This window comes from Aptenodytes forsteri, unplaced genomic scaffold (assembly GCF_000699145.1).
Source record: "Aptenodytes forsteri isolate BGI_AS27 unplaced genomic scaffold, ASM69914v1 Scaffold679, whole genome shotgun sequence".
NCBI classification, from domain to species: Eukaryota; Metazoa; Chordata; class Aves; order Sphenisciformes; family Spheniscidae; genus Aptenodytes; species Aptenodytes forsteri.
In genome coordinates this window covers 105,081-124,096 of record NW_008795924.1, presented here as the reverse complement: position 1 = coordinate 124,096, position 19,016 = coordinate 105,081, and the positions used below count along the sequence as shown (strand labels likewise).

General features: G+C 36.3%; 1 protein-coding gene across 1 annotated transcript in view; it reads right to left on the bottom strand.

Moving 5' to 3' along the window:
* STAG1 (stromal antigen 1) overlaps positions 1 to 19,016 on the bottom strand; it is a 157,834-nt gene that overhangs the window by 114,165 nt on the left and 24,653 nt on the right. Inside the window, exon 4 of the mRNA XM_009284948.2 lies at positions 9,930 to 10,026. Coding sequence (XP_009283223.1) covers positions 9,930 to 10,026 — 97 coding nt within the window. The remainder of the gene's footprint in view (positions 1 to 9,929; positions 10,027 to 19,016) is intronic.

Here is a 19,016-nt window from a genome sequence, read left to right as displayed (position 1 = left end):
TGTTTTTTTGTGGGGGGGGGGGCGGGGAGATGGCAGGTGGAGGGGTTGGTTCTGTATCTGGTTCTGCATCTGGAGGACAGAGAAAGTTTTGGTAAGAGGGACTCTGTAGTTACCCTGTTTACAGCCCTGTGTAGTTGTGTAAATAGGAGCTCAATTCAATCACTAAAATAAAACTGTAATTTGATTGAGCTGCAGCATGTAAGTTACAAAAATATTCACAACTTCCCTTAAAAATGCTTGACAGAGAATTTGCTGCATTTCAGATAAAACTGTGCAAATTCTTAACGGCCCTCTGTTCAAATATGTACCTCCATTTCTCATACACCACATCTCCCGTGATCATTTATGTATTTAGTATCCTTTTGCTTGAGATACCTATCCATCATCACCTGTGGTAAGAAATGATACAAAATAAATCATTTAGTCTTTCTGAAACTTCCAGTATTCATTGACTGCTCTTTCTATACATTGATAATCCAAGCAGATTAATTTTTAGGCAGGTGTCTTATTCCCAATAGTTTTAAAGAACTTCTTGCTACTTGGTTTTATTAAATTTCAAGAACAATCACTTCATAGCAATTCTTTTTAAACCACCATCATTTTTTGGTTATATCTCAGAAATTTATCACCGCTACCTCTTATCACGGAGCTACTTGCATTACTTCATGGTTCAATTCATATAGTTGGCTAAATAATCTTGATCCAGGAGTCTGTGCTGGGAATAAACATAGCCAATAGGAAATGTATGCTTGTCATACCAAATTAGATCTGAAGTAAAACTTGTTTTAGTGGTTTAATCCTTGAGAATTTTGGGATCTGATAATTTCTAGAGTCTAAAAAAAAAGGTTATTTCCAATAACAACATTATTGGCTATATCAATGTAGTTAAATATATCTACAGTAAGTTTTCATTCCCAAAAGTTGCTAGAAGTATTTCTAGGCCCTTTTCCTATTATCACAGTTTCCTAAGTCACAACAACTTACAGGTTACCCAGAACACTTATTTCAATAATGATGAAATAAACAAAACGAATAGTAGAGATTGTGGTAAATCTGACAAACTACATTAAAGGTATTTCAAAAGATGATGTTACAACTTTGTAGAAGCTTACTTCCACAACAGATGGTGCCCATTAAACTCTGCAGACTACTCCTGAGAGAAAAGGCTTTCTAATCAGTCAAAGGTGTTTTAACCTCATAATTCTTGAGTTCATCCCTTTATGAAATCAGGCGGTTTCGAACTGAAATACCCAGGACCCAATGCTACAGGTGGAGAGTATGAAAACCAGTTGTTCTAAACTGAAATTTAAGCTAATGGTGTTAACTGAAATAAGTGTGAAACTCTCTACTGCTCACTTCTCAGTTGATGACAGTTACCCAAGAACTGGGTTCAGCTTTGCTAGGGGTTATCAGTTCCTTATTTAAACAAGGGTACAGACTTCTGGCAAGGGAACTCCTCACTGTTCCTGCAAGATAATAGTTTTGTACAACCTCCTTTTTCACCCTTCCAGGTACCCAAAAAACATTCCACCATCCTTCTTGCTCGATGCAAATAAGGAAAAGACGACAACATGGAGGTAAATGCCATTTACACCAGTCTTCCCTGTAATGGATTTGACCCTAGCAGTGCCAGAAAATGCCATAACTTCCAGTTAGAAGGAGGTGAAAAATTGTAAGGCTCAGCTGGTCATGGTTCAGGTTAAAGACGACTGAGGCAATATGATCAGATTGATATAAATAGAGAATGAAGCCGGTAGTAGTGGAATGTGAGCAGGATTGTATCTGCTTAAGAGCCCGCTTTTGCCAAATTTAGATGTATCTTCTTTGAAACCCAAGTTGCTCTTTTTCTTCTATATCCAGCTACTGTTGAATGCTTGCAGATTAAGAGAATATTGGATTTGTTTTAACCACTTTCTTTGTGCCACAGAATAAGGCTTTTTTATTAGGATATAGACCTTTTTAATCATCCCTGTCTTTTTCTCTTCAAAAGTAATTACTGAAGCATGTACTAGCATTGCACTTAATAAATCTATGGCTTCCTTAATGCAAAAGATAGAGAATTGTAATTAGAGTGTTTGCTAAGAGAAATGTCATTTTTGGAATTCAATTCCTACCCTTGGTCTGGAAAAAGTCTGACTCAACCTTCAGCAGAATTTGCATCTTTGGAAAGTCTAGAGACATGAGGAGCCTTCCTATTTGTAATGGAGTAAGACAGTGCTAAGATCTAGTGGTATTTGATTGCTTTTCATAATTAGTTCCTGTCTTCACAGAAAGTACCATCTATGTCACCTAAAAAAAAAATTCAGCAATGCATCTAACACATAGGTAGAGACAAACTCATACAGAGGCATGATTTGTCACAAGTCAGAACAATACTGTCACAAAAATCAAACTAATGTTCTTATCTGTTAGTACAGAGGTGTCCCTCCTGTAACAAATTTGTATTATACAGAAAACAAACTAAGCATAAACAAAGAGGAAATGACAGATCTGGCTAGTAAGACACCAACTGTTCTGAATCATTAACACCAAGAAGCGTTTATCACTCTTCTCTTAAAAAGTTGTAGCATTAAAGCATCATCGATCTGAGAGAGACTTCTCAAACAGTAACTTTGTAGTCACATGAGTAGTACCATTTTCCAGATCGATATGTATGTAATTAAATGAATACAATAGAAAACAAGCAGTAATATTTGAAAGCCTTACACAATCTATCTCCAATGAGCAGTGCCAAAAATAATTTTACAAGCTATGAATTTACTAAGTAGTACACAGGAGTAGAACATAGACTTTGTTCCATGCTTACAAGGAGTGATTTCACTTTCAACAGAGATGTGAACGTATTATACAGAACTGGCAGTGCAGAACTTGCTCTTAGACTACAATTTTAAAAGGTAATTTGTCTTTCCTTATATTATACATTTGCTCTAAAGTATTCTAGTATCACAAGTTCCATCAATTAATTCAATAAATTTAAGTTATTTGAAAGTTTATATTAATTCATATTAATAAATTAGTTAATAGCTGATTTTAAGCCAGCTTATTTTTGGTCTGCTGTCATACTTGAGACATGAATAGTTCAATATATTCAGGTAGAGAGTAATAAAAAAAAAGTTTGGTTTAAATTACTGTTGCTCCTGTTACTAATTCATAGGGTGAAATCTTGGGACTGAAGTCAGACCTCAACACAGCAGGTATTTCGTTCAGATTTTGAAACCACAGAACAGTGTGCCCTTCATTCATGTCTCCTGTACTGAAAGGTCAGCAAATTCCTGGGTTTTTTTTTTTTCCCCCACTCGTTTTCTGAAAGTAGTAGGATGCACCATTTGGGAAAAAGATGCCATTAGTTCACAAGTGGCTATAAGATGTGATGTACTATTTCATATCTTTTTTACACTTTCAGATCTGATTTTTTTTTTTTTTTTTCATTTTTCAAGGCTTCCCATCTCCAGAAGAGTTAGGGAGATGCAAAGCTTAAAACAACAACAACAAAAATCTGTAGCTGTTTTCCCATAGCCAAATAAACTTTTAAGAGCTGAAGAATAGAAAAAAAATAGTAAGGAAGAAAGAGTACATGAGATGAAAAGCACAGATATCATTCAGCAGCAAACAGGAAGAAATATTGAAAACCTTTTTGGTTTAAAAACGATATACAGAATGAAACGAAAGCTTTAGTTTCAAGAATGTCAACAAATATCAACCATTTGTACTTTTTCACAAAAAACTGATTTTTATGTAACCACAATCATTGTCAAGTGTTTCATATGAACTTTTTAACCTTACCTATCTTCATTTAAAGAACTGAACTGATGAAACATTTCATGCATTTCTGGTAATCTGATTTATCTTCACCCAAACCAGTTAATAATTTGCATCTTATTTTCAGTTTGAATTTTAGAAGCTTTCACTTCAAGATAAACACACTGTAAAAATGACCTCAAGGCTCAGAAACAAGAAGTACAAAGATCAGATCTGGTTTATCTACACCACGCGTGAAACTAAAATTAAGTCATTTCCATCTTTCAGTCTTACCTTCCCATTTTTGAATGTGGTTAACAGCATGTTTTTAACTGCCTCATATAGTTATAACTATATAGTTATATAGTTATTTATTTCTGTATACTATGCATACAAAATAGTTTATAATTCCTTGACATTACTATGACTTAAATCATGTATGAGTAAGCATCAATTTTTTTTAACGTGTATTAGTCCTTTACTTTGCAACTTCTCCCCTAAACTCACACACTAAAAAAGGGATTTTGTTGAAGAAACTGTGAGAAAGCATATTTTATTCCCCTAATGAAAATACAGGCTCCAATGCAATGAATAGCATTATTTTCTGATTTGTTCAAAATACTACGTTTATGATATCACTATCTTAATAATACATGAATGACTGAAGACAAAGCTTTTTAACACATGCTAAAGGCAGCAACATTTCTCATGAACAATTTGCAGTTCCTTACAAAAGGACCGTTTGCAGGAAATTTTATTTATCAAGGAGTCTTCTTTCCATGATCAATAACATCCATCTGTACAGAGCAATATTATTTCATTGATCACAAAACAAAACTGTGTACAAATAAATGACAAAAAGACTAATTTTTTTCAAACCATTACTCTATTTACAATGTTATACTGCCTATTAAAATATTATTAATCAGAGTAAATAACACTATTTCCTGGCTAATTTATTTTCTGAAATCCTGTCCAACAGCAAAGCAAGCAGTTGCTTGTTCATTTCTTCTGCCAGACCATACATTGGCCACTTTACGGTGCTTTTTCCTGGTTTTAGCCTTCAATTGCCTTTGGCAAAACAGAAATCTATTAGCTTGCCCTTAATTAAGGGCACAGAACATTAATAAAAATCAAAATGAGCATGCCATCCTGCATTCAGGCAAGCTAACTCCTAAATCCTGCACTTGTTGACTCAGTTTGCACCATTCAATCACAGAACTTTTCAGAGGATCTTACTAGAATAGGTGAGGAACAACTACATGTTCAAAGCTCAAGCTGGAAGAGAGCATGGATCCCCAAGTGTCTGATTCACAAGGAAAAATTCCATAAAGATGTCCCGCTTTAAGCACTGGGCAAAAAGTTCATACACAGATTCCTGCTTACTCACAATTGAAAAAACCCAACCCTAAACAACACCAGCAATCAAGGTTGACAGGTGGCAGTTTTAACTATGTTCGTTAACATTTGATTCTACACAAGAACATAAAGTGAAGACTTTGAGGGGAAAAATAAGATACAAGAAACATCATATAAAGGAAATTCACTGCTTCCTTCACCAACTACTCCTAAAAACAACTTCAGTGTGCCAAATCACACAACTACTTAAAGGGAGAGCTCCTTACAATCCAGAGAAGGCTACAACACTGCTAAGAATTTTACAGTAAGGGAGTTCCACCAGATTTGTTTTGTCAGTAACTGGTGTCTCAGAGCTGTCTGATAGAGGTAAGGCTAGCAGTGGAAGCAGTGCTCAAACCACTTCTGAAAATCTGCTTAAGAATTTACAGGTTTCTGGATTACCTATCAGCAAAGAGAGTGAAGGAGAAGGATGGGAGAGAAAGAATGGGAATAATTTCACTATATACTTGAAAGCAGTCAAGTAGTTCTCTTCGACTATGTGAGAGACCTTTTTTCCCTGCAAAAGAAAGTTTCTTTTCTTACATGCACTTGATGGGTTGGTTTGTCCTTCACAGCTGAAGAGTTTCAACCACTAATTGCTTCCAGTTAGAAGAAAAAAAATTTATTCCACAAGCATGGCTCTCCACCTTTAAAATGTAGAAAGGTCAGAGTGCTTGTGAGGTTTTCTGTTTGTTTTATATCAACAACAGAAGGCGAAAGCAGACAGCAATGCAGATACCCAAGTCAGCTCTAAATCCATGGAGCTCCAGAAATGGAAACAGCCTGGTTGTCATAGCAGCGGAGCATGATACCTGAGCTAATTACACAGTCTGAGAGGCAGAGCTAATTAGCCCAGATGCAGCATCATACTGACACAGTTATAATCCTTCTGGGACCTGGGCACGCATATTGCTGATTAGACATTTCAGCTTGCTTGCAACTAGGCTCAGAGATCTTGGCATACTATGCTGTGCTTTACGTAAGTGTTCAGGAAAAAAAAAAAAGAAAAAAGAAAAAAGAAAAAAAAGCAGAAAGAAAAAAAGAAAAAAGGAAAAAAAAGGCAAAAATGTCTTCCTACAAAGAAGAAAGCAGTGGAAAAGAGCTGTCAAAAAAACCCAGAAAACTCTGAACACTGACTTGCTACTCTTCAGCAAGAGAGAAGGATGCCTGTATCCACAATGCTACAGACCAAACTACAACATTTGGAACGGAAATCTCAGTAGTATGGATACACTTCCAACCCCCAGCCAAGTGAAAGTTATTTGAAAAATCTGTTTATCATTACAACAACCTAAATTCAAAAAGCTCCCTGTTATCTAAAAACGTAAACCCCTAAATTAAGTTCCTGACAGAGAAGTAAGAAGGTTAATACAAACACCACCTGCTTTATAGATTGTGAATACCATGGAAAATAAATACCTACTACCAAACAAACCTATTTTTTTCAAGGACTGGAAACAGCATTTATTTGCTGGTTTTACCAGGAAAAAAGTATCTTAAAACTAACTTTTTCATCTTTCTCAGGTACTGATAACAAGATCCTCCCTCTAGAAGCAGCAATGCATTTTAAAAGGGTAGGAAACAAAAAGTGAATAGGTGAATTTATCAGTCCTTGTTAACCATTTTTCTGTCACGGAAATACAATGTAACATCATGGAGAAGACTACACAGACAAACTGTGAAAGGCAGGGATTTTTGTTGCTATTCTTGAAGAAAAAAAATAGCAAGATAAAGGAAAAATTCTTTAAGAAACTACTTTCACTTCTTTGTAATCAAAATCAGCAAAGGCAACAAACATACAGATTGAGCAGGCAAACTAGTGGAAAGATGGCATGAAAGGTGATTTAACTCCCGTGCAAACATCATTACTGAATTGAGATGCTTTTGGTAGTTCAATAGGACAAAATTCTAATTTATACCAAACGATCCTTTAAAAATCCAGAAAGATTACTGAAGTCATGCTAAAAACCAAATCTCTCATGTTTTAATGGACATTACTGTATGAACCAGAACACATTAGGTAGAAAGTAACTGATTAAACAGATACTCAGAAGAGTTGACAAAAGGACAGACATGCTTGAATATTTGGTTTATATTTATTCAATTTTAAGTTGCACAGATCTTTTAAGTTTGCCTGCAAAATACATGAATTTTACAATTTTTTAGTATTAATAATTTACATAGCATGCCTGCTTATTCATATTTAGAATAGATCACTTCTCGTTTCAGGAACATCTCTAAGCAAAGCTGGAGGATGCTAAGAGGTTCATCTAAGCGTATGCACTGCCCAAGAGAATGGGATAAATATATAAAAATCAAGGTTCCTCTAAACAGAAAGGTATTTTCATCAGGGTCAATCCTGTTGCTAAATAAAACAGTTTGTTGCCTAAATGATTTCTGATTAAAGTCAGAAAATAGGCACACACTCTTCACCTGCTTAAAACTTTTGAAAGAAATGTCATGCTAAGTGCACTTTACATATATTTAGATATAAAATAATTCTAAGCACTATTAAAATGGTAGATTTTTAAACCTAGCAACACTTTTGGAGTTTCCTGAGGAAACTCTTCCCAAGCTAGTTGTCATCCTCCCTTCCAGTTAATGATCACAAAGTTAGATGTATTATCAATAAGCATTTAGATCCAATATTGGGAAAGAAGGCTGGAGAATCCGAGACAATGTTAGTGGAGCAAACTGAAAAGAAGAAAATTAAGAAATATTAAGGAAGCCATTAAGATCCACGAGGAGCTGTTATTTATCAGAAATGGAAACAATCAAGAATGTCAACAAAATCTTTAAAGGGAAGTAAAAATGTCATAACCTTCCCATGAAAAGAAACTTGGTCTTCCTCACAGAATACAGAAAATACCCAGATTTCCATAACTCATTTCCATTAAGGACAGCTTAGTATGCATTTTACCCTAAGTGGGGTAAAATCTCTTCTGATAAAGTTTTTACTTATTCTAGAAAACAGGCATGTTACTGGAAATTAGAAGAACAGAACTGTGTGCCAGGATTTTAACCCTGTTTACAGCTGTTACTATACCCACTGCAAAAATTCCAACACAGAAATAAATCCCCCAAACACACTATAACTCAGGGGATAAGTAATTTTTGCTTTCTTTCTCCTATCATTGCTGTTTGGAACCAGAAGGCTACTAAAGAAAGTTCAGCAGAGAGATATCCCTAAGGGTACAAAGCAGAGTACTGAAAATGGATAGAAAGTCACCATTAAAAAAAAAAAAATTAAAAGAAAAAAGTAAATGACATCAGCCACTTGAAGCGCTGCTGCTTCACAGGCAATAACAGAAAGCTTTTCTGGGAAGCAATTGCTTCAGCAGCATATGGTTGCAGTGAGCATTCAGCCTGTGTCAGTCAGTAACAAGACATTTAAAAAATACGAATCTTCTCAGATTATAAGAGTGCTGCTTTCTCTAACAAGGAGAAAGAAAGGAAGTAGAAATTAGAGAGCAGCAGGGGAATGAAGATATATTTATGACATGCCTCCACCAAAATACCTCCACCATCAACAAGAATAAAAACATATGGCCAAGGATCCCTTTGGTTTAATGCTGCCCAAATTCTTAGAAAGAAGCTTGTGGGGTTTTTTTCATATATACCTTTAGGAGAGTGTTAAAAAAGAGCACAGAATACAACTACTTTCACATAAGCTGCCAAACAAGTCTGAAAAATATTTTAGGGAATCTGTGTGAACAGTACAGACATTGACACAGGCTGCTAATCTAAACCCTAAGCTTCGGCCCTTTCACAGAATGCTTCCAGAGCTTCAGCCTTTCCTATCATCCACAAAGTAAGTTTATTTCCTTAAGCTATGAAAAAGGGTTGCTGAAGCTGCTGACAAGCTCTTATTTCTTTTCTCTGATGCTTTTAATTGTACTTGGGACTTCACCTTATACTTAAGAAGGAAGAAAAGGGACTTCTACCCAGATCATTTGATGTCTAAAGGTATATTCCCATATGAGTTACAAAATGAAGAAAAAGAATTTCTGAACTGGGGGTTATTTTCAATTCTACTCAAAGCAAATTATAGGAAGCATCAGGAAACAGTAAATAGTTTGGTTCTGGGTGCTACAGAGAGAGCAGAGCTCTGTCTTTCTCTCTTTTCAAGGCTGAGTTAACTGAAAAAAGACAACACATGAAAAATTCATTAGAAGGTATGGTGTGGCAACAGAATGCTAGAAAGACTGACTGCCGCATGCCTGGTAATGGAGACTGCTTAAATAGGGTATAAAAGGCAGGCCGCTTGCTGCTGACTTGATCAAGTATTACAGAGGAAGAAATAAGATTGGTGCTTCATCCAGAAGAAATCTTTCTTGCTAATCAAAGTCAACTGAAGCCTGACTCCTTCCTCTTCAGTTTAAAAAAAACCCATCATTTTCCTAGAAAGAAAGAAAAATAGCAAAGTTAAGGTATAGCTACACCTACTAATTCTTGTAATAAAAAAAAAAAAGGGAAGAAACAGAAAGGGGAAGTAAAGATACGCCTACCTTGATTAACAGATCTTTTGTCTCCTTTTGCTGACGAGTAGAATGTCTCTGTGAGGATTTGTACACTTTAGGATGACAGCAAAGTGAGAAAAAGAAAGGGTAGGCCCTTGACAAACAAGCTTTAAATAAAATTATTCCTGAACGTAGACAATATTTCTACATAAACCATGCATATGAGGAGTACCAATCCATGTGCCTCCCACATCTTTTACCAGCATTTGCACTAATACACGTTTGTATAACTGTCAGATTTATTCTATACAACTTGTTTCCAACGTTCTGTACCTCGACATCCTGAACACTGGATAAAGAAGTTGATTAAATCCAGAAGTGCTATGTCCCTGTCTTGTTTATATGATTCAATCCAGTCGTCCACCACAGACTGTCAAGAAAAAAAGAATACTTATCAGAGACTCTTAAAAAGTATTTTATTAAAGGCAAATGACTTATTCTTTTCAGAATATAATTTTATAACTGAGCATTTGTTTTCTATAATTATACATGTGTACAAATTCAGAAATCTATACACCTTCTCTCAGGGTGGAGACAGAACAAATATTGTTAGAGGACAGAACTATATGCATTGTTTTCTGGTACTATAATTGTATAGAGACTCTTAAAAAGTATTTTATTAAAGGCAAATGACTTATTCTTTTCAGAATATAATTTTATAACTGAGCATTTGTTTTCTATAATTATACATTTTTTCCAATTTCGGAATTTTTTCCCCTTTTTTTCGGGTTGGGGCCGGACCAATTTTTTTAGAGGACAGAACTATATGCATTGTTTTCTGGTACTATAATTGCATAAACACAGGTTCAAATTAAAATTACTGTCATTCCTCAAAACTCTACTTGCAGTATTTATCCCGTTTTAAAATTGTGTTGGAAAAAACCCCAAATACTGTGATTCCATTCAGAATGGTCAACATATATTCCCAGAAAACTGATGAGTAGAAACACTTGGGGATAAAAACTGAATTTATATTGCATAGTGGACATCTCAGTATTTATAAAGGCCAAAGTAGTGTATCAGTCATTCAGAAACACTGTACATAGATCAGGAAGACAGAATGCAATGAAGAATACTTTGTAAATAAAAATTATACACAGAAGTTGGTTTTACAGTTTTTGGGAGTCAATAAGCCACCTGAATCACAGTATATGAAGATGAGTCATAGTTTCAAACTGCACTCAGAACTGTAAGTAGCCAGGAGACATTTTTATAAACACTGATACGCAGGCATAGCACGCAGTCATTATTATGAATAATAGCAGGGAGGAGGACAGAAAGCATACAGGTGTCAAGAATGTTTGTCATTTGTCATGTATTAATCTCTGGGGAGAGAAAATGTGCCTCAGTAGCTTGATGAGAAAGGGCACTAAATGAATTTTGCCAGTCAACAGAAGTGCAATCACAGCATCAGAAAGAGTTAATGGCAGATATACATCAGCTGAAAGGAATGCAGAGACATACAAGGGCAAAGCCTATAGCTGCTTCCCATACAGAGACTTTACCCTACAGTTCTGACTACAGAACCCTATCAGAGCTGTGCAGACCCACAATTTTTAAAACTCCAGATGTAGGTAAAATGAAACAATGAGGGCAAAGCAAACAAAATAACTATGGAGATGCTTAAAAACTGTTCTAGAAAAGCAAGAGGGTTGTGTGAGGTCCTTCTTCATGCTTAAGGAAGACAAGTATGGCTTCCTTTCATGTCACTAAAATACAGTATTCCAAGTTCCTCAGTTACATAAACATTGAAGGTAAGGAATTGTGTATATTTAATGTAACCAAATACTATGTTTTACTTGTTTTATGAAGAAAAAAAAAATTTTACTGTTCCATACATGTGGCAGCATTCATTAAGAGAAGCTTGATTATGCTATCAGAGCACACCTTGCAAATGCATTATTTTATTTTGGAGTTCAGGTTTACAATGAATTTCTATAAAATTGATTTTAAAAAATCCTAAACACACACACACACCCCACCACCCCCCCACGCAACCTGTTTCCAACTGTGCTGAAAAAGAATGAATGGGAAAGACAAAATCCAAATAATTCAACCTCTTAAAAAAAAGTTGCCTCTTTCTAAACTGGTAGATATAAGGACAGGATCTTGAAAAATCCCTCTACAGTTTCTAGCTTATCCAAGTGCAAACTTCCCTGATTGCCAGTGGGACCTTAGCAAGTGTATGAGAAAAGGGAAGCAGCAAGAAAACAGTTGTGTATGTACTAGAAACATACACAACTCTGAACTGAGCCAAAACACTCCATGTTTAACACAGATCACTATACTCGTTCTTAACCCAAGACAGGATGAGACTATCGGTATTATCACATTATTCAACAACCAGCGTGAATCTCTAAACATTCAATTTGCCAGGGAAACTAAGTTTTTAGAGGTTTTGTCTACCAATACACACACACATGCATGCACAGTAGGAGAAGCAATCTTATGAAGAGGTCCATCTGCTACTTAGAAGAAATTCAAAAGGAAGTCTTGGCCTCAAATTAATCATCACACAAGTTGAGGAAACATGAAGCAGCCGCACAAAACCAGTTATCTAGAATGCTTCACTGTTATTTCATCATGAATTTAGACTTGTTCCTGTAAGTATCAATCATTTTACTCAATCATCATAATTCTCCAGGGCACATAAAACCAAATGTAGCCAAATGTAAAAATTATTTACTAAACCAAATATTGACAAAGCTTAACGACCAGACTGCTGGTGAACTACTAACTTAAAACATTTGTTTGAACAGCTATGTTAGCATAGATATCAGAATAACACGCAATTGCCAGCAGCTATTTTTTTCACTGAAGAAAATAGCAGCTGTGCTGGGTCAGACCACAGGTTCACCTGCCCAACAGGGCTTATACACATAGGGAAAAGCGTAAGAATAGGACAAGAATATACTGATACTTCTGAGTTACTCTCCCAGACCTTTAAGACCTAGCCTATTTCTTCTCTCATGAACGTGTCTGTCTGAACCAGAAAGTTTTATACTGACATCATCTTGCAGCAATGTGTCTTAAGGGTTAATTATTCACTGCAAAAAAAGAATAATTGTTTTGTTTTAAACTTGCCAATTGCTACATCTATTTGATGCCACCTAATTCTTATGGAAGAAGAGAAAACAAACCTTAACCCCCTATTTGTATTTTCCATGCTTCCATCTGGTCCCCTCTTTTCAGGCAGAAGAATCCTACTCTGTGCCACGGCTTGCACAGAAATACTTCCATATCTTTATCTTTGCTCACTCTTGCCACACATCTCTTAACAGTTTCTGAAGTCTACTACATTCTTCTTTGAGCCTGGGAAATCTCAGATGCTTTTCCTGAGTGTTAATAACTAGTTCACCAGTATCTGTGCGCTGTCCACAGCCTAGTTTCACATAAAACATTCCCTGTAGAAGCAAGGCTGGCCTGAGAGATACCTTTCCACATTCAGCCTTACTCACGTTTCTTGCTACAACATACTGCCCCTTCAGCTATACCACTGCAGCTGTTTCTGGACTGTGCTATAAATATTGCCAGTGAACCCATCTGGACTGAAAAAAAAAAAAAGGGGAGTGGAGGGGAAAGACTTAGAGGAATATCTTTCAATTTTGTTTCTGCCTCTTTTAAACAATTATTTAATTGATTTTTGCAGTACTACCTCAAAACCGTAGCACCAGTGCAGCTTATCCCCCCTCTGATATTTTTTGTCTCTTCATGCAAAAAGAATTGTGAGGCACATGCTATGTCCTTGGGCACTAAGGGCCCACTCTGTCCTATCTAATATAGTACTTGTATTTTCAACCCAGAACCATAATGCAATTTGCAGAAAAATAAAGACAAGCAGCTGATCTCAAGACTCACAGACCAGACTTGAGGCAATGCAGAGCCTTTAGTGGGAGCAGTAGATAAAGAAAGCAGCAAAATCGGAGTGAAGGTTCTGAGCAGGGATAGCAGGCAAAGACTACCTCCTATGTTGTCTGGACCTAGCAGGGATTGACAAAGCTTTAACTAACATTTTGGATGTTTGAGTAGGATTCATCTTACCTAACTTCACATGCACAGCCCATGTAGTCACACAAGCTAGTCACTCCCTTTATACTCAACATAGTGTGTATGTGTGCGCACACATGCATACACATATATAGTCAGCATTCAGTGAAGTTGTCAGCATAATTCATCTGTCTAGAGCAGGTATGCACGGTGAGATGAGATGGCTCCTGCTTAAAAATGCTCGTGGTTACACTAAGTAGATCTCCACTGACTGGCTGAGGAGCTTAGGGTGACGAGTCACATACAGGCACCTGACCTGTCGGCATCAGTACAGTCACACAAATTGTATTCACTAATCCCTAAAAATGAGAGGGGTATTTTCAGTGTATCCGAATCACACCCACAGATCTACATCATTCAACCCCTCATGCACATTTGGCATGCTTGTTGGTAAATTTTTTTGAGAGATTGCAGTTTAAGGCAACAGGAGATAATGAAGCCAGACTACATATGCTACAACAGTTGGAACTTAATAAAACTGTTGACTTTTGATGTAACAGAAAAGAGCTATAAAAACTGAAAACACTAGGATGAAAAAATAAGACTTATACACATCAGACCTAAAATAGAGACAAGTATCAACTGAACCAAGAAAAAACAGCAGTAATCCAAATACCAGGAAAAAGGTCGAATATGAGTGAAAAAGAAATCAAACAACAGGCAACAGTGTAGCAAATGGTGCAACAAGCAATCATTGCCAGAAAAGGAATTATTTTGCATAAACATGCATAGAGAGAAAAAGACTCCTATTAAAAACAAGGATTTCTAACCAACAGTCCTCAGGTTACAGCAAACACTCCAGGATGATTTTATCTTGTTAGCGGCCTCCATCCAGTCACCCTGTTTTCAAGAGCTTCTCAGACACAAGCAAAGAGCAAACTCAGGGCAACAACCCACATTTGGTCACCATCTTGCCCAGAGATATCCTGCCCTGGCCCCCTCCCTGTCATCTGTCCCAAACACAGAATTGCTATAGCAGTGAAAGCACATGCGATGACAGGAGGAAGAAAGGACCAGACAGCTCTTTGGAAAGGAGGTAGCTACAAGTGGGCTCCATTCACCAGAAGAATTCAACCCCACAAGAGTCTTGTTGCCTACTTCTGCAAAACACTTACGAAAGATGGTAGGAATAGATTGCATGAGTTGTTCTGGTGGTACCCATCTGCTTCCAGATGTTTTTACCTTCAGATGCAGTAGAGAGCATGGATTTACCATATGGAAATGTGCACGTGCATGCTGTGCATGAAATACATGATAAATTCAGCATTCCTGGGAAGCACAAGATCTACAGTACGTGTGCTGCAGCGCTCTGCCCAGGTGCAGGAAATCCATGCTTTTGGGACTCACCATATTCAATGCATGTGCACAAGGGAAAGGGCTCCCCTGACAACAAGGTTATGAAGCACAATAAATGAGAAATGGCACAAAAAAACTCTTTAGCTTCTCATCTTCGTTACCCGATTGGAGTGAGGCAAGGAGTATTGGAACTAAATTTTAAGCAAAGTAAAAAAATTATCTAGCTCAGTTACATAGATAAAACCTCAAGATTACTCCAGTAACACCCACGACCCCCTTTCACTCCCTGCTGTCAGAAAACAGCTATACATATATATACAGACATACACATATATACCTATATATGTACATATATATAGATATACATATATATGCACACATAGATGCACCGCATCTCTGGGTCAGTCAGCATAACAAGTCCATACAAGTACACGTTACAAAAATGAGACTCCTTAAGAATATATTTTTTTTTTTAATCTGAAAATGCTTCTATTCTTATGAGAACTGAGTGAAAAATCAAGGTCTTCTGCAAATGGCAGATGATGTATAGTACAAATACATAATCAGTACAGAGATTTTCAAAAGCCCGTAACAGCTTTCAAGAAAATCTCACAGAAATTAACTCTCCGGTGACTCTGTTTTAAGAACTACCATGCAGCATAATTTGAAGAATATGCCAAGTAGACAACGCTACAGAAATAAGAAGCTTAAAGAAAGTCAAGCAAGTAGCAGAATAGATCCATAGTCTGAGTAAACAACTTAAAATCAATCATGGAGACTTACAGATATATTGACCTTCACATCTCACAGTCTGCTAAAAGATAAATAGGAACATTTTATAGTATTGAAGAGAAACAGCAGCTCAGATTGCCAGTAAAAGCAGAAGTCTGATGCAATGAATGAAATAATGAAGCTAGTTATCTTATTACTTCCTGGAGGCTTTACAGCTATGAATCCATTTCGTATTCCTTCACTGCAAGAACATTACTACATTTAGGAGTATTAAGTGCTGAAGGAACCAGAGGGACTAACTGCAGATGATACCTTGCCAGCTCGTGTAAATTAGCACAGTCCCACTAAATATTAATGAAAGTTGGTTTCAGAAAAAGCTATTTCACAATTTAAATTGAGTAACAATCTGGCACCAGTGCTACTAATACAAAGTGAAAACAAAAAGACACTACATACAAAGTGCATGTTCAAGTGTAAGATCTGAGTCAACTGTAAACCAAGGCAAATCAAGTATAAAGCACATTTAAATAATTTGCCATTTCACACAACTGATCGTGGACATGCTTCATTTACAGTGAATATGACAGAACAAAAAATGACTCTAGAATGGGTGTGCAGCATGTTTCCATTAAAGGTAGGGAAACCCCCCCCCAAATCAAAGCTTATACTAACATCTTTGTCCAAAAAACCCAAAGTTACTCAAATGAAATTCGAAGCTTATTAAAACAAAAAAAAAAAGCACAATGAAATTAAAGATTTCAATTATCTGTATAAAGAGCAGTCTGAAGAGAAGATAAAAGCTAGAAAATACGCTTTAACAGACAGTGAGAAGAACTTAGAGTATACTGAAAATAAGAACACAGGGAAAGAAAGGGAAGTAGTGAAAGACACAATCCTCTGTGTAAAAGGTTTTTTTAAGTGAATCTGTGCAGGTTTTTAAAAAAGAATAAAAGCCTTTTAAGGTCAAATTTTGTGAAGACTGAAGTAGTTACACAGACAGTTACTGGGGAGAAGGTAGTTCCTAACATGTGAAAAAGTATGTGCAACTTAAGATTGTGCATTAGACTTCAAGATGACTGGGTGCATTCCAAATTGCAGACAGTAAGTCTTACATACACTCATTGAAAAAACCTAATATAAGGTTAATAAAAAAGACCTGTAGATTGAATAGCTGCAGTTTATTCTTTTTCCTCTAAAGACAGTCATTTTAAATTACGAAAGAGTCCACACTTTTCTAACACCTAGCAAGCACTTTCTGAAAAGCCCAAATGATTCTTTTTAAAAAGCCTTACTTTAATGTAACGGTACCTGTGTCTTGTTTTTTCTTTTTTCATCATAAGCAAAGATGGGGAAATCTGCTTTATGCAGTGCCTACCTCTGTAACTTTTTTTTCCCCTGAAGCACAGAAAGGGAAGGAATACAATCCTAGAAGTATTTATTCCCAATAAAACTAAGGGATTCATGCTCTCCATACAGAGATCTGTGTTTGGCATTTCATATAAATACATATTTCTATGCAGTAGAATGGGCATTAAATATCATTATATGGGGAAATCAGTGTAACACATTATATGGAACCTTTTGGGAGAAAAAACTACTGAAAGATAAAAATATTTAGTTCTCTTACAAGAGTATTAGAACGGCACAATTTAACTGGCATTACACTTATGTGCATAAAAGGTACTGGAAAAATTCTTCTTTCAAATGGATTGATTTTATAGGAACAACTGAGGACGAGCACTCTTGTCACAGCAGATCTGCACTGCTCAGAGCTGCATTTCCTCACCTGAGTCCTCAGAAATGATGGGTGGACCATTCAATGGCCTCATACCAAGCAGGTTTTCTACTATGGTACAGAATTTTTGTAGGTGCTAATCTCTCACAATTGACATGTTACACAATTTCCAAGGGGCTGTGTCTGTTTAAGCTGGGCCAATCATGGGCACGAATGGTTCTGAGATGCTACAAAGCATCAAAACTACTCATATACATTGAACATGAGAATAAAAAAAAAAATCATTAGAGGAGTGCAGAAACAAAAATTAGTTATTCCAATAAGAGAGACACATCAATTTATTAAAAAACATGATTCAAGTTCCTTTGCTAGCACAATTTGTAAAGAGTTCACAGATCACCCCAGATATTTCAAAAAATGATGACATTTGAGAGAGCAAAAGACTTCTCCAGCTTTAAGTATAATGGGTATTTTCAGGTATAAATGTTTTCACACACTGCCCTACTGGCACAGGTGTTCACATTAACAGCAAAATCATCACCCTACATCTTATCACATCACAGGGGAAAAAAAGTCTTGTGTGATGACTGCAGAAAAATTCATTTGGTATTAAGGGATACCGTTCTAATTAATTAATGCTTCATCTGGTGGCTAAATTGTTCCTAGTATAACAAGCATGAGAACATATACTTAGTTTTGATTTTGTTTTTCTTTTAATTCAGTAGCATACAACCAAAAGCAAAACAAGATTAGGCTGCAGAAGAAATCCATCTAGCAATATGAAAACTAAATAGTAGTTTAAATGACAATAATAGTTGCAGTTGTTTTACCCTGTAAACTTTAGACAATGCATACTTAAAACTCCTAAGGAGTTTCTGAGACAGTTTGGGGAAACCCAAAGTTATTACCCATCCTTCAAGTCGGAGAATACAGCATTGTTAAAATACAAGAAAGCACAATTAAACTAAAACATGCCTTTAATACAAAAAACATGGATAATACTTAATATCGTATGTCTATATTGTTAATCTTCAAAGACCTTCACTCCCAGAAATAGCTGAGGCAGACACAGAGACACTATCCAGCAAAGAGGACTTCTAATAAGGAGAAGAGACAAACTCAGGGAAGAGAAAGCCATTAAGGCTACTAAAACCACAGACACCACATTCACCCTCAGCTGCAAACAGTCAGAGGTAGGGAGAAGTCCCAAAATACATTTTTGCCTTCTTATTCTCTTTCTTAACTGCCATTGTCAGAGACAAGATATTGGACTTTTGGTACGATCCAGTTACAGCTGCTCTGATGTTTTTAAGCTCAAGTATATATGTAAAAGTATATATGTAAAACACAATCCCTCCTAAATAAGGTAGATATGGTGATGGTTATACAGTCATTCTAATCAAGAAGAAGTCTGAGCTGCTGCCAGAGATGAGCTGAATCAGGGAGCTGATCCAGCTGAAAAAAATCCACCAAAGCGTCAGGTTCCAATTCAATCTATTTCTTGGTGCAACGACAGAACACAAAAGAAAGGTGTAAAAAACATCAGCTGT